The following is a 16292-nucleotide window of genomic DNA, read 5'->3' as shown; positions in this document are numbered from 1 at the left end:
TATGCCACAACACTTCCCACTTTTTAATGTCATTGATTCATTAGAAAGATTAGGTGATTTGTCCTGTAGAATATCTCACATTCTGGATTTGACTAATTGCATAATTGATCCATTTAATTTATCTTATCCCTCTTATTTCCTATGAACTGGTATTTAGACCTAGAGTTTTGATCATAACAGGTACAATTCTTTGGGTAAGAGTATTTCAGAGGTGGAGCTGTGCATTTCCTGTTGCATCACCTCATGAGGCACATGATGTTTGGTTGCCCCATTTTAAGTGGATTCTGGTGTCAGCCTGAATCTTCTCTTATGAAGCTCCCATCATCCTTTCACCCAATGGTTTTAGCATCCATGGGTGGTTGTTCCGTAAATCCATTATTTCTTTAAGAGTTATGAAATAGGCTCTTTAGAATTCTAGTGTTCCTGCCGCATTTATTAGCTGAAGTTTGATAAAGAAGACATTCCCCTTATCAGCTTTTGTTGGTAATTAGAATCTACAGGTTAAATACCTTTTGCTTGTCAATTTTCAGAGTAATGAGTTGGTGACAAAGGAGAATTAACTTTTAGTTTAGTTTAGTTTTGTATTACATTGAACTCTTTGATCTTCATGTATTTGATGACTTTTAATACAGTGCTGTCAACTCTTTTTTTTGGTGCCCAGTTGTCCAAACTTAGGCCAATGGGAGCCCTTAACTTGGATTTTCTGTTCTTTGACATGACCCCAGTCCATCTTCTTATAGCTCAAGCTTGTCTTGTATTTCCTGTCCCAGTCCTGGAATTAGCCACTTATCCAAGGAGACCTCATTCCCTTTGTGGTACTTAGAAATTATCACAGGGTTGAGGTGCTCATTCCTACTTAGCTTTCATTGCTTCTAGTCCTTTTCAATGGTCAGAGCTAGAAAATACAGTTTTTAAGGAAATTTTTTTTTTTTTTTTTTTTTTTTTTTGAGATGGAGTCTCGCTCTATCGCCCAGGCTGGAGTGCAGTGATGCGATCTCAGCTCACTGCAAGCTCTGCCTCCCAGGTTCACGCCATTCTCCTGCCTCAGCCTCCTGAATAGCTGGGACTACAGGCGCCCGCCACCACGCCTGGCCAATTTTTTGTATTTTTTAGTAGAGACGGGGTTTCACCGTGTTGGCCAGGATGGTCTTGATCTCCTGACCTCGTGATCCGCCCACCTTGGCCTCCCAAAGTGCTGGGATTACAGGCGTGAGCCACTGCACCCAGCCAGAAAAAACTTTTTATTGATATTTCTCATTTAAAGATTACACGTTGTTTACATTTTAGATTTTATAATTGCATCTCTTCTTATGCTTAAAATCATAGTTTCTCTTGACATTTATTTGTTTTATTATATAGTAATTTCAAAATGCCTATAATAATTTCAACATTATTATAACCACTCAAATAATACTATTAACAATAAATCTACTAAGTGCGAGATTCTTCTTGCTTTTTAGATTATGTCCCGCTAGAGATATGCAGTCAAAATACTGATTTTAAAGATATTTGGAATTTTTTTTTTCTGCAGGGTTATGCTATCCATCTGATATATGGTTAGCTTCATCTATTGCTGTTTCCAAATTTTATTTTATTTTATTGATTTTATTTGTACAAAATAACATACATAGTTCGAAAGTTAAAACTACATGACGAGGTGCATTTATAGAAGTCCTTCATTTCTTCCTGTCGTTTCTGCTTCCTCTGTGCTCTTCTCAGTGTATCCAGAGGGATGACAATTTTTGTTAATCTTTTCTTTGTTGTTACTGTTTTTAATATAAGCATCTCTCTCTTGCTACGCACACATACATACACTTATATCGTCCTTTTTCTTACATAAAAGATAGCCTACTGTTTTGAATCTTGCTTTCTTACTATTAACAATATATCCTGAAGATTATACTGTCATTACTTATCAGTATATAGAAATCTTCTTTATTCCTTTAATGGCTACGTATTACTCCATTGTGTGGAAATGCCATAGTTTATTTTACCAAGAGTTGGAACTCTTGTTGATACTATTAATTAATGAAAACAGATGATTTAAGTTACAAACCAGTGTCTCCTCTCCCTTCTCCCCAGTATCAGCTGGAAATATGTCTTTTTACTACAGAGTCTATAGGTAACAAAAGTATCATGGATCCTGCCTTTCTGAAGGTTTTGAAAATGCCACCCTTCCAGTGGTTTGGGTTCTACAATAGATCTGTTAGCATGGATACTGTTCATAATACATATTTGGTGGATATATTCCTAATAGTTATCTGGTTGTCTTTTTCAAGCTGATCGCACTTGCCAGTCTGGATACACAAAATGTCATAATTCAAATATTTGTATTCCTCGCGTTTATTTGTGTGACGGAGACAATGACTGTGGAGATAACAGTGATGAAAACCCTACTTATTGCAGTGAGTAAGATAAAACTGCTTTTCTTTCTATCGTTCCAGAGATGCATGTTGTGAGCTAATACAAAGATATGAAGCGTGGGCATTTGGGCTGATTTCAATTGTCATTTCACATTGACCTTCTAAGTAGAGGTGGTAGGCAGTTGCTTTCATATGTGATTGCAGGGATATGAGAAACTCTTTCTCTCTGTTCCCTGGCTGGAATTCCCAGACCCCGAATATTTCTTCCGGAGATCTGCTACTATTGGAGAGCCATTTCTCCCAGTGTTGAAAGCCTTTCGCCTTCATGTACTTAGGCAGAATTTGCCCATTAAGCCCTTATAATTTACTCTTAATATTATAGTGGCCATTAGTAACTGAAAACTATTTTTTTTCAGACAGTCTCACTCTGTCACCTGGGCTGTAGTGTAGTGGCATGATCACAGCTCACCGCAACCTCTGCCTCCTGTGCTCAAGCCATCCTCCCACCTCAGCCTCCTGAGTAGCTGGGATTACGTGCATGTGCCACCACGCCCAGCTAATTTTTGTATTTTTTGTAGATATGGGGTTTCTCTGTGTTACCCAGGCTGGTCTGGAACTCTTGGGCTCAAGCGATCCACCCATCTCAGCCTCCCAAAGTGCTGGGATTACAAGTGTGAGCCACCGTGCCTGACCAGTAACTGAAGGTATCTTTATATCCCCTAGATACGTTTGAATTCCAGAAATCTCTATTTCATATTTAGTAATTTGGTTCATTCAAACAATTTCCTGTATTTATAGCTCAAATTATAAGGCCTTTCTTAAGTTTGATAACTTTGAGACTATTAGTGTAAATAGATACATAATTTAAGGATTTAGTGATTGGCCTTCCCTGTTCTGGGTATATGTAGTTAAACTCTTGTCACTGGTCCCCTCCCAAAGAAATCAAAGGGCATCATAATTATTTGTCACCAAATTAGGGTACAGCACAGGAAGAGGAATCTGTTGTAATAACAGCAGCACAAGGAAGCAGAATTCAGGATGCAGCCACCAGATAGGGCTAGACAGATAGGAGTTATTGCTGACTTTGCAGGGACCTCTGCTTCCATGTCAGTTCTCCCCTGGCAAATCATCAGATAGCAGGGGCCAAAGCAAGACAGCCTTATAGACCAGAAGAATTACAAGACTTGAATTAGATGTGCACCCACATAACAATTTGGAAAATGCATATAACCAGAGCTACCTAAAATTACTCGAGAAAAGAGTCAATGTTCAAACATAGGCAGTTTCCCACTTACTCAACTAAAAGTCTGGTATTCCAAGGATGAATATGAAGATAACTTTGCCAACTTTCTAGAATTATTATCTAACATAGCTAAAAGGTTGTGTGTGGAGTGAGCTTAGATATGATCACATTATTGTTTTGCTTTTAATTATTATTGCAATGGAATTTATTTAATTTTACATTATAGTAGAAAAAATAAAACCAAGACTTATAATTTGTGATTTCATTTCTCACAAAGATAGTTCTTTGGTATTTCTAACAAATACATTTTTTTTTTTTATTTCTGGAATCTAGAAAAACAAATTGGGGAATTGGGGCAGGATTGACTTCCTTCTGTCTCCCATACTTCTTCCTCCCCACAGAAAGCTTACACAAGCATCCATTTTCCAGGCTCAGTCTTCCTTTTTTGGTAACTATTATCTAGCTCAGAGATAGAGGCAGATTGTTAAGACTGATGGGAACACGTTTGTGTTTTGCTCATGGGTTTTATCTTCTTTCCCTCCTGCAGCCACTCACACGTGCAGCAGCAGTGAGTTCCAATGCACATCTGGGCGCTGTATTCCTCAACATTGGTATTGTGATCAAGAAACAGATTGTTTTGATGCCTCTGATGAACCTGCCTCTTGTGGTAAGAGAGTAAGCAAGCATGAAAAACATCACGATGCAGCTAGACAACTTCAGTCTCTTCCAACCACTTCAAATACAGACCAGGGTCATGGCTGCTGAATGCTTGGACTTCCTGTCCTAGCTTTCATCTGGAATGCTGACACCGCTCAGCAGATATTCATTAAAGACCTGTTAGTGGAGAGCACTGTGTGGGGAGCTGATCAGGATACAGAAGCTGCTGATTGATGCTGATAAAATGAAATTATATTGGTGATGCACCTAATACAGTGCTTAGCTGGTAGAACTTAATTTTAGTTGGCTCTCAATTGAAGTTTCTGAATTTGGTTGAGTGCTGGCCCAGAAAGCTGTCAGAGGACCCAAGAGTGATTGGAGTCATATACATGGGGAAGGAGTATATTAGGGGCACGCATCCTTTTCCTGTTCTCTCTCTGTGCCAGTTTATGAGCACAAGAGGCCCAAGAAGTTGCAGGGGCCTTTGGTTGTATTCCTGGGGACAGTTATGCCCTGTTTACATTTGGAGGCTGCTATTTGCCTTCACGGATTCTAATCTACATCCATGCACATTTTTTACCTAATTGTAAAAATATAAAAATATAATCTTCTACAGTGCTTTAAAAAAAACCTGTCAATAAATCATATTGCTATATAGGAGTCAGAAAACTATGGCTGTGGCCAGTTGCCTGTCTTTATAGATAGCATTTTACTCAAATGCAGCCACATAACATATATGGCTGCTGTCCCTCTACTATGGCCATATCCAGTAGGTGCAACAGAGACCATAGGACCTGCAAGCCTAAAATATTTACTACCTAGTTAAGAAAAAGTTTGCTCATCCTTGTCTTCATACTGCCTTTTAATGCCTATAATATTCCATTGAGTGGTTATAGTATCATCGAATTAACTGCCTCTGTTATTAAGCATTAGGTTGCTTTTATTTTATTCCTCTATTGTATATATCATTGCAGTAAATATTAACATCGTATTTAAAAATTTTATTTTCAGGATATTTTCTTAGGATCATTAACATAGTTTTATAGCTGAAGTCAAACTATTTTCAATTCCAATTTTCTCTCAGGTTTAAATTCTGTGTTGGAGAGTGGTATTTGGAGTGCTTCACTAAGTTCTTTTTCCCCAGCACTGAAAGTTTTATAGAAAGCAAAGGGCACATAGAGTTTTGAGGACCTGTAAAGGAAATAATTAATAACTACTAGATGAGTAGAATAGTCTTAGAGATTGGTTGAAATGTATGAATTATTGGTTCAAATATATGAATAATTAATATGACTTTTTAAACTTCTCTATTGTAGTGAAAGTCATAGTAATAGCAGTGAGTACCAATGACCTGATATATTTAAATAAAAATAAGCACATAACCTATATATGAATATATCCTCACTGTAGTAAAGTAATAATATTCAGAAATATATTTTAAAGAAATAATACGATGTACAAAAAGTAAAATTTACATTTTTTCATCCTTCTCCAATCCCCTGCCTCCTCAAAAATAATCAATATTAAAAGGTTGAGTGTGAATTTGCCTTACTTTTATATTTTATATATCTTACTTTACTTTTATATATCTTGATATACAGATTTTAAAAAAACAGATGGAGTCTTACTATACATATTTTCTGCAATTAGCTTTTATTTTTTAAGCTTAACATCATGTCAGCAAATACAGACCTGCCTCATTCCTATATACTGCCAAAGAATACTTTAAAATACGAATGGTCCATGCATTTTTATCCTTTTTCTAGTGGTTGGACATTTAGGTTGTTTCCATTTTTTCACTATGAAAAACAGTGCCAGGATGAACATCCTTTTAGAAACCTTTTTGTGCACATGTGGAAAGATCCTTATGGTCTAGATGTCCAGAAGTGGTGCTGCTGTATCAAAGGAGATATGTCTCTTCAAAAAATCTGGATCAGGCCAGGCACGGTGGCTCACACCTGTAATCCTAGCACTTTGGGAGGCCAAGGCGGGCAGATCACAAGGTCAAGAGATGGAGACCATCCTGGCCAACATGGTGAAACCCGTCTCTACTAAAAACACAAGAATTAGCTAGGTGTGGTGGCACATGCCTGTAATCCCAGCTACTCAGGAGGCTGAGGCAGGAGAATCACTTGAACCCAGGAGGCAGAGGTTGCAGTGAGCTGAGTTCGCGCCACTGCACTCCAGCCTGGCCACAGATTGAGACTCCGTCTCCAAAAAAAAAAATTCTGGATCAATATACACACTTTTCATAGCAGCTTCTGAAAGAGCCTATTTCTTGTTACTGTTATGATTAGGCTGTGTCTTTATCAGTTGCAATTATATTTTCTCTTGCCTTAGGCTAATTCCAGGGCGCCCTGGTTTTGGGAGCCTATGACACCTTTATTAGTTAAATAGGAACATGTGGGGTTAGGGTTAAAGCATCTGAATCAGTAATGGCTAATTTGAAGTAGAAGAGTGACTTATTTTAATTCAGTATTTATTGAACAGCTGTGTTCTAGGAACCTCTGGGCTGTGTCAGTGAATAAGACAACAATTCCTACCCACATGGAGCTAATATTCTAAAGAGGGGAGACAGGCAACCAATCAGTAAATTGTCTAGTATGTTGAAAGGTGGTGGTAAGTGTTATGGAAAGAAGGAAAGGGAGCAAGGAAGCGGGGATGGGGAGTGCAGGCGGGGGAGAGTTTGCACCAAACAAAATGGTTTTGGATGAAAAGTAGATTTTAAAATAGAAACGTGAAATAGTAGGTAATTCATATCTTTCCTGGGAAAAGAAGTGTTCTTTCTCTACCATACACATAAGGAAATATTGTATCCCATTTTAGTCACCAAAGATAATTAGGGCTGTGCACTGTCAGTTGACTACTTTTACCTCAAACTGTTGGTCGCTGGTACTAGTCTTATTGGAGGACTACCCTAGATGTACATAATGAAATAATGCTGTTTCAGGTTTTCTAGACAACTCATGCTACAGCCAGCTTGTCTCCAGATTCCTGGACTGCAAACCACTTTTTTTCACTGAGAATGCTGTTGATCTTTTCAGGTCACTCTGAGCGAACATGCCTAGCTGATGAGTTCAAATGTGATGGTGGGAGATGCATCCCAAGTGAATGGATCTGTGACGGTGATAATGACTGTGGGGATATGAGTGACGAGGATGAAAGGCATCAGTGTCGTAAGTGAAGCCGATTAATTCCTCTGCAGAGTCACATTCCAGGGAAACACAGTAGAGTTGTTTTTCTGTGTTTGGAGAGTATGATTGCAGATTTCTCTGTAATTGAATGGACACTGATAGAATGTTACCTTTGTTTCTCCATGCTGGGAGTGTTTGATATCATCCACTTAAATGCTTCAGAGTGATGAAAAATGACTTTATATTTACTTTCTTTCTCTTACATTTGGCTAATGGACATAATGTCATACATTTCTAGGGGAAAAAAAAAAACCCACGAATACTTGGTTGTCTCCTTTTTTTTTTTTTTGACAAGGCCTTACTCTGTTGCCCAGGCTGGAGTGCAGTGGTGGGATCATGGCTCAGTGCAGCCTCCACCTTCCAGGCTCAAGCGATCCTCCCACTTCAGCCTCCCAACAAGTTGGGACCATACGCCCACCACCATGCCTGGCCGATTTTTATACATTTTTGTAGAGACGAGGTCTCACTATATTGCCTAGGCTAGTCTCAAACTACTGGGCTCAAGCAATCCTCTTGCCTTGGCCTCCCAAAGTGCTGGGATTACAAGCATGAGCCACTGCACCCAGTGGTTGGCCACTCTTAATAATAACCTTCACAGTATAACAATGAACTGTCTCTAGTTTCTTTTGTCATCTTAAAGTGGCATGGAGGGAGGGATGTTATGCCTCTTGAGTGGATAATGGAACATCATTTTCATTACCAACAGGGTATGGAAATCTTAGCTAGTTCAAGAATTAATCTAATCGGTGTTAGAATAATGTCTTTCTATGGTAGGGCAGTAGACTCAATGGCTCCCTGCTGCTTGCATCTGATGGGACCCTCCTGCGTTGTGACTTTTGTAGTGGGTCACAACTCCACATTTGCCCTATCCACCCTATCCACTGACATGGGTGGTTTTCAGCTGCACATACATGGATTGTGGCGTATGCATTTCTCCCACCTGTCTTTACCAACATCTCCTTCTTTCTTTTGTTTTCTATTCACCCACAATGAGACTGGATAAAAACACCTGTTCTTTTATTTTGTGGACACTAATGATTCGATGTCAGCATCTCATCTCTTTCCTCATAGCATCGTGGTTTCTGACAACTCTGTTCATATATGCCTTTCCTCTCCACCCCAATACTGCTTGGGGTGGTAGCATTATAGCAGTTGAAAAAGCACTAAATTTGGAGGAGAAAGACCTAGGTTTGAAGCCCCAGCTCTTCACCTAGTTCTGTGACTTTGAGACATCCAGTTAACCATCTTGAGCTTCAGTTTTCTCATCTATACAAATGGTGTAAAAATATGTATCTCACATTGTGCTTCTGTGATTATGCTTTGTAAACTAAAAAAAGTTACCAAAATATAAAGCATTTGGTATCCAATTAACAAAATGGCAGTGGTTTTCTGAAGCCCTAAGGGAAAAAGTATGACCATTCTAATGTATTTTATGGAAAAATAAATGAGGCGTTTTATTATATTGATTTCTTTGAAAAAGCCAGGGTCCAAAGCAATTAAAATGGAACCTTTGGAGGTATTTTTATTATGATCTATTATTATAATAGCAATGTAATTTGTCTACGTGTTTTCCTCCTATTTCCTTTCATCCTTAGAATGGTAAGTAACATTAAAGCAAAGAGAATTAACTGCTGCACTGAGCTCTCATGCTTTCTGATTCTTGCGTGCTTTGGTTTCAGAGAATCAAAACTGCTCGGATTCCGAGTTTCTTTGTGTAAATGACAGACCTCCGGACAGGAGGTGCATTCCCCAGTCTTGGGTCTGTGATGGCGATGTGGATTGTACTGATGGCTACGATGAGAATCAGAATTGCACCAGGAGAACTTGTTCTGAAAATGAATTCACCTGTGGTTACGGACTGTGTATCCCAAAGATATTCAGGTGAATTGAGGATTCAAAAGTTACCCAGCATGCCTCAAATGTCCTTGGGGGCTGGGATCACTTACCTATTAGGCACCCAGTGGCCACAGTGCCCAGGGCCCATGATGCGTTTGGTGGCCTATGAAAATGTTTGGATTCCTTTCAAAATCAAGGAAAAAAAAGCTTTTACATGAAAGAAAGCATTTTAATATATAATATTAATATATCTGGCTTTATACCAATATGATTGCATTAAAATGAAAAGAAGTTAGATACTTAAATAAATTATTAATATATAATACCATATTAACAATTTAAAATTAAATATATTTTTTAATATTTTTATGGAGGAAGGAGCCCAAGAAGGCAAAAATGCCTAGGGCCTGTGAAAGACAGAATCTGGCCTTGCACAGAGGGCCAGGGAGATGAATGGAGAGGGCTTGAGATAAGAATTCTTTCTTGAAGCTGGTGATCCGCTTAGTTTTCCACTTGGAGTAGAGGCATTGGTATTACACGAACTGTTTCACTCTCCTCTCTCTACTGTAAGAAAAATAACAGCACAAGCATGATGATGAACAGAGCTTGGCTTTTAGGCTCAGAGTCAAGTAGAGACAGGTGGAGTGAACTGAGACAATGTCTCCAACTAAGGATGCAGACATTGATCAATATCATGCAGGAGGGCTGGAAGGCCAGACTTTCTGATGCTCTCTTTTTGACAGAAGTTGGAAATCTGGATTTTCATATGAAATAGTCTGATTTTAAATGCTGGAAACAAATTTTAAAATTCTTAAAACACTGCGTGGATCAAACAGATTCGGCTCACAGCCTGCTGGTTTCGGGGACCTCTCCTGCAATGTTCCATTGTTTGATTTCTTACCTCTTTCTCCAAATGGGCCTCTTCAAACAGTTTATATAATTCTTAACATCCCAACTTCTCATCATCCCACTTAACAAATACTTGGATTATGGAAGGAAATGGAGAAGAACAGTTTGTAAGTTTCAATCCTGATTGACTAGTAAAATAGTACAAGCATTAGCAAAAGTAGGGGAGTCCAGAAAGGAGCTTGCTCAAGGTGGAAGGTGAGTTTGACATAGTAGGACTTCCTGAGGTGAAAGTATGTCTTAGGTATTTGGGCACAACTGGAGCCATGAAGAGATACTGCTTGTGCCAAGGACTGTTAAGCTGTTAAGGGACACACAGGCACATTGAGAGCAACAGGAATGGCCAGCTTACAGCATGCGAAGGAAGACAATGGGAAAGATATACTGAGTAGGCACAAGATCAGAGCAGCAGAGTCACAGGGGCCTAGGCTTAGACTCTAGGTACAAGAACGGTAGCAGGTGTTGATTTTGATCAGACTCCAAGTTATCTCCTTTATTCCTCCCATTCTGAGCTTTCTGGGTTCTTCCTTTATCATTACTATGATCTCACAGCACAATAACGTTTCCTCTCTCCCTTTCTTTCTTCCTCCATTGTTCCTTCCTTCACTTTCCCTCCCTTTCTCTCTCTCTCTCTCTTTTTTTCCTTGAGCTTTCTGAATTTCCTTGAAAAGGGCTATAATAGAAGAGAAAAAATATACTGTTTGTTTGAAAACCTGAGCTATCAGCTTTTAAATAGGTCCGAAATCTGTGTGTCTGGAGTAGCCTCTACTAGGTGTGCTGTTAGTGTACATCTCCTTGCTTGCTTTGCAGAAAGTTTGCTCCCCATTTGGTACAGTGGGACAGGAGATCGTTTTTCCTATTGACTTTTTTTTCTTGGCTCATTACTGATGCTGCTGAAAAACATGGATGATAAAACTGAGGGGTGACAATTTGGTGGTGAGCTGGAATACTGACTTGCAATAGTGCCTGAAAGCTTGGTGATTTGCTTGGTGACTTGTTTGTCCTCCTGCATTGGAACTAAATTAGAGAAAGGAAAGCATTGGTGTTTTCAAACCATTTGGAAATGAGTTAAATAGCTCCTGGGAGACCAAGTGGAGCTGAGCCAGTCTGCCTTGACCACAGCTTTCTTCACAATTACATGCACACATTTAGCTGTAAATCATGTTGACAAGGCCCTGGGTTTATGGATGGCAGTGCAGGTTAGCAGGCCTGGTTATAGGTCAGTTGTAAAGCTGACCACATTCACCATTGTTGCCTTCACATCTTGTAATGCTCTATGTGCCGCTCCTATGCTTTCTATGATAAATTGTTCAAGACCATTAGCTTTGTTCATTCTTATCAAAGAGTCCTTGATGCTTATGTGAGACCCCCTTTAGACATAATAACTTTTGTGGGATCTTGGAGTAATATGGAGAAGAAAGGCCAGTTTGGCTTACAGAACTTCAGGAAATTATATTGTTATAATGATGCCTGTGTGTGTTAGGTCCCGAGATAGCTTCTCATACTACAGCATGCCTTCTTCCTTTGCCAGTATGCCATGCTAACCTACTAGCTTGCCTTCATTCACATCACCATGAAGACTCACATCTCATGATAGATGGCAGGAGTGTAACGAAAGATGGAAGGAACAGGGCTGACAATGTAAACGGTATTCCAGTGGGAAGATATGTGTTCTTAGAGGACACACCCAATAATCTTATTTATAATATATAGCACTCACCCTGTGAGTTTCCACTTGGGTATGGGCACTTTTATCATGTGATTACCCAGTACATTGCCAGTGCCTACTGGCTATCTCATTATCTGTTGAACATAGATAATGCCAGTGTTCATAAGCTGTCTCATAGATCTGATGTATACCAAAATTACAAAAGTTGTATTTAATTAGTTTGTCAACTAAGGAAAAAATGAATGCAAGTATTTTTAACAGCTATAGACCTACTAATGGTCTATAGCTATTAGATGGTAGCATTTAATGGTAGCATTTCTAATTGTAGCAGCCAGCCCCTGAGGAAGTTAGGTGGAATGCCAAATATTGGATTCTCCTAGAATTGGCAATTAGTGGGGTAGATGAAGATGTTGGGGGAAAGGGGACCAAGGGCACCGGTGATCTTGTTGAAATGGTTGACCTGGCATTTAGATAGATAAAAAAAGAAGCAAAGCCCCAAGTGGGTAATAGTTGAGATTCATTGTCAACCTCTCTAAAAGTGGTACTGGATCTCATGATACAGGTGTGACCGGCACAATGACTGTGGTGACTATAGCGATGAGAGGGGCTGCTTATACCAGACTTGCCAACAGAATCAGTTTACCTGTCAGAACGGGCGCTGCATTAGTAAAACCTTTGTCTGTGATGAGGATAATGACTGTGGAGATGGATCTGATGAGCTGATGCACCTGTGCCACACCCCAGAACCCACATGTCCACCTCATGAGTTCAAGTGTGACAATGGGCGCTGCATCGAGATGATGAAACTCTGCAACCACCTAGATGACTGTTTGGACAACAGCGATGAGAAAGGTTGTGGTAAGTACAACAGAGGATTTGGGAAAAGGAAACAGGGGAGACTGAATATGGATTCTCAACCCTTTACGACTTAGACTTTCCAACTTGTCCTCTAACTACAAAGTTACCATAAAATCACTATTCCTGATATAGCAAAAGGTTACCGAAGTTTCTTGGTATATAAGATGGGGACACACATTTTTTTGGACCAATTCTTTGCCTAGATAGTCATTAGACAGAACAGAAGATGGGCAAATATTCAGGACATCATTTAACATTATTGCCAAATAAGGTACTCAAGAATGAAGGGAACCAGGTTGATTCTCTCTGAATTCTTGTAATGACTTTTTGCCTGAAGCATCCCTCTGCTAGGACTCCTTGGCCTGTTCTTCATTTTTGTCCTCAGGTAATTGAATGGGAGAGTTTAATATCTCTGTCACCCCAACCACCACAAGTAAAGCAGTTGAGAATCCATAACATGGGCATTGTTTGCTTAGCACCGTTTTGAACTCCATAATATTGGCAATTCCTCCTGCTTGTGGTGTTTAATCCTTGTAACCATTGTTTCATGTATGTTGGTATTGTCTCTGTAATAACAATCTAGAGACCATATCATTTCATTTATTTTGTTTTCTTTATTCCACTGGTTCATTGTCAGTACTCATTGAAAGCATTTGCCTAATTGACCTGGAAGTATGTAATGTAGTTTTTGTTCTTATATGAAAGATAAGATTTATATGAAATAACATTAAAATTAAATGCTAGACAGAAACTGCTGTGGAAATGTAGAGAAGAGAATATCTATGCATAATATTAAAAAATCTGTGCAGCAAACCACCATGGCATGTGTTTACCTATTATAACAAACTTGCACATCCTGCACATCTACCCCTGAACTTAAAAGTTGAAGAAAAAAAATGAAAAAAATTTAAAAATCATCTAAAAACTGGCTTTTGCTCTATTGTAAGAAAAACTTTTATAAATTTCTACGAAAGTTTTAAAAACCATTTAATAAATTAAGAAAAACGTGTGCTATGTTACACATTTATACAAAAATCATATGGAACTTTCTTATGTTTACTCCTAATTCATATAGATTCCCATTGCATTTTAATTAATTTTGCCTTATCTAAACTATAAGAATTAAATTCTCAATAGTACATAATTCAAATTAAAATTTTTAGCTTGAAGACGAAGTGATCTCAGTAGGTCTCATCCAAACCTATAAAACATTCACTCTTACAGCTAGAAGGAGTACTAGTGATCTTCTGTACCCTCTTCTCTTTGCAGATAGTAAGACTGTAGCCAATAGATAGGAAATGAATTGTTTGGGGGTGCACAGAAAACTAGTGGAAGAGCTTGGCCTGATATTTGGATAATGGATTTTGCATGAAGTTTTAATCTATTGTTCCTTGATGAGTAGAGAACTAATAAGAACTTGCTGTCCTCCCTCTGTAGATCATTTTTGGGTGAGGTTGCCCATGTGTTACAGGACCAGCCAGAGGGACGTGTAGTGCTGTGTTGCACCTGGTGCTGAGCTCATGCCATCTCATGAGAGGCAAATGTGTGTATCTCTTTGTTGTTCCATGTTCAGTGATGTCACACTGGAAGCCTGAGCTTGACCATGGTGTGAACAGTCACACTGGAACATGCTACACATCAGAGCATTTAGAAAATTTTTCCTGAACCCTGTTTGACCAGCACACTGGCCAGGCTCTTTTCTTCTCCTCTTCTTTCTCATTTCTCCTGTATTAGTTGTTGAAACCACTGATGAAGGAGTAAGTTGGTGAGGAAATTGAAAAATGATGACTTTTCAATAATCCACAGTCTTTGGAAGTCTTTGTTGTCTGTCTTAGCATGATTCATTAAGAATTGGCACTGTTTAGTAGAAATGTTGACTTTGAACCATTATAGTGAGTTGGTTGTTGATATTTTAGGATCTCTAAGAACTGCCTTTTACCTACAGGCATTAATGAATGCCATGACCCTTCAATCAGTGGCTGCGATCACAACTGCACAGACACCTTAACCAGTTTCTATTGTTCCTGTCGTCCTGGTTACAAGCTCATGTCTGACAAGCGGACTTGTGTTGATATTGATGAATGCACAGAAATGCCTTTTGTCTGTAGCCAGAAGTGTGAGAATGTAATAGGCTCCTACATCTGTAAGTGTGCCCCAGGCTACCTCCGAGAACCAGATGGAAAGACCTGCCGGCAAAACAGTAACATCGAACCCTATCTCATTTTTAGCAACCGTTACTATTTGAGAAATTTAACTATAGATGGCTATTTTTACTCCCTCATCTTGGAAGGACTTGGCAATGTTGTGGCATTAGATTTTGACCGAGTAGAAAAGAGATTGTATTGGATTGATACACAGAGGCAAGTCATTGAGAGAATGTTTCTGAATAAGACAAACAAGGAGACAGTCATAAACCACAGACTACCAGCTGCAGAAAGTCTGGCTGTAGACTGGGTTTCCAGGTAAGAAAACACTGATGAGCTTTTTAAAAGTTAAAAATTAAAAAAAAATTCAAACCATGTTTTCATCTTAATAGGAAATTAATTTTTCAACTTGGGTTAATACGCAGATACATTTAATGTTTCTGCAGGTTTATTTTCTGCTTTGTATCTGATACTCAAATGATAGATACAGAACAGAACATCTAATTATTTTAAAAATTTATAGTATCATTTTTATGGAAAGAGGAACTGCAAGGGAAGAGAGTTCACTGTTGCTGGCCATTCACTTAACTGGAGATGATATGAAGGGACGATTCATGCATTCATTGGTGCATTCAGTCATTACTTCCCGAGTCCCTCCCACATGCCCAGTGTGATGACAAGCAGCAGGGGTTTTGAGGGGAACAAGGCAGGCATGGCCCTTGCTCTCCTGAAGTACATAGGCTTGCTTACAATACTAGTCATTGGCCGGGGGCAGTGGTTCACGCCTGTAATCCCAGAACTTTGGGAGGCTGAGGTGAGAGGATCGCTTGAGCCCAGAAGTTCAAGACCAGCCTGGGCAATATGGCGAAATCTGTCTCTTTGAAAAATGAAAAAATTAGCCAGGAAAGGTGGTGTATGTCTGTAGTCCCAGCTACTCATGAGGCTGAGGTAGGAGGATCCCTTAAGCCCAGGAGATGGAGGTTGCAGGGACCGAGAACATGCATGGCACTCCAGCCTGAGTGACAGAGTGAGACCCTTTCTCAAAAAAACAAAACAAAACGAAACAACAACAAAAAAACCAATACTAGTCATTCCCAGCATGGGCTGGTCATGAAAACTGGAGAATGGCTAACATGAGACTCTTGTTTTGAGATTGCCCTTCTGGAAACTGACAGTCTTTAAGGCAGGCCAGTGATATTTTAACTAAACTACCAGATCAACCACACTTCTTAACATCTCTATTGAATATCAAATCTATCAGATTCTTGGCAGCATAAACTAATTGGCTTTGTGGTCAATAGACATCAATCTGCAGGCACTGTAAAGATGTATGCTGTAAGGATTCTTGTTGCAGTCAGCCCAGACCTCCAGAAGACTCTTCCCCACATCCTCGTATTTGACCCCCTTAAGGGTAAAGATCCT

General features: G+C 39.2%; 1 protein-coding gene across 1 annotated transcript in view; it reads left to right on the top strand.

The window, feature by feature from the left end:
- Positions 1-16292, top strand: part of LRP2 (LDL receptor related protein 2) — a 225602-nt gene that overhangs the window by 150726 nt on the left and 58584 nt on the right. The window contains exons 45-50 of the mRNA XM_030802651.1: positions 2280-2405; positions 4154-4273; positions 7308-7439; positions 9137-9338; positions 12431-12726; positions 14672-15188. Of these exons, the coding sequence (XP_030658511.1) occupies positions 2280-2405; positions 4154-4273; positions 7308-7439; positions 9137-9338; positions 12431-12726; positions 14672-15188 (1393 nt within the window). The remainder of the gene's footprint in view (positions 1-2279; positions 2406-4153; positions 4274-7307; positions 7440-9136; positions 9339-12430; positions 12727-14671; positions 15189-16292) is intronic.

Source organism: Nomascus leucogenys, chromosome 22a, assembly GCF_006542625.1.
Source record: "Nomascus leucogenys isolate Asia chromosome 22a, Asia_NLE_v1, whole genome shotgun sequence".
Taxonomy (NCBI): Eukaryota; Metazoa; Chordata; class Mammalia; order Primates; family Hylobatidae; genus Nomascus; species Nomascus leucogenys.
This window is presented reverse-complemented; position numbering and strand designations above follow the sequence as displayed.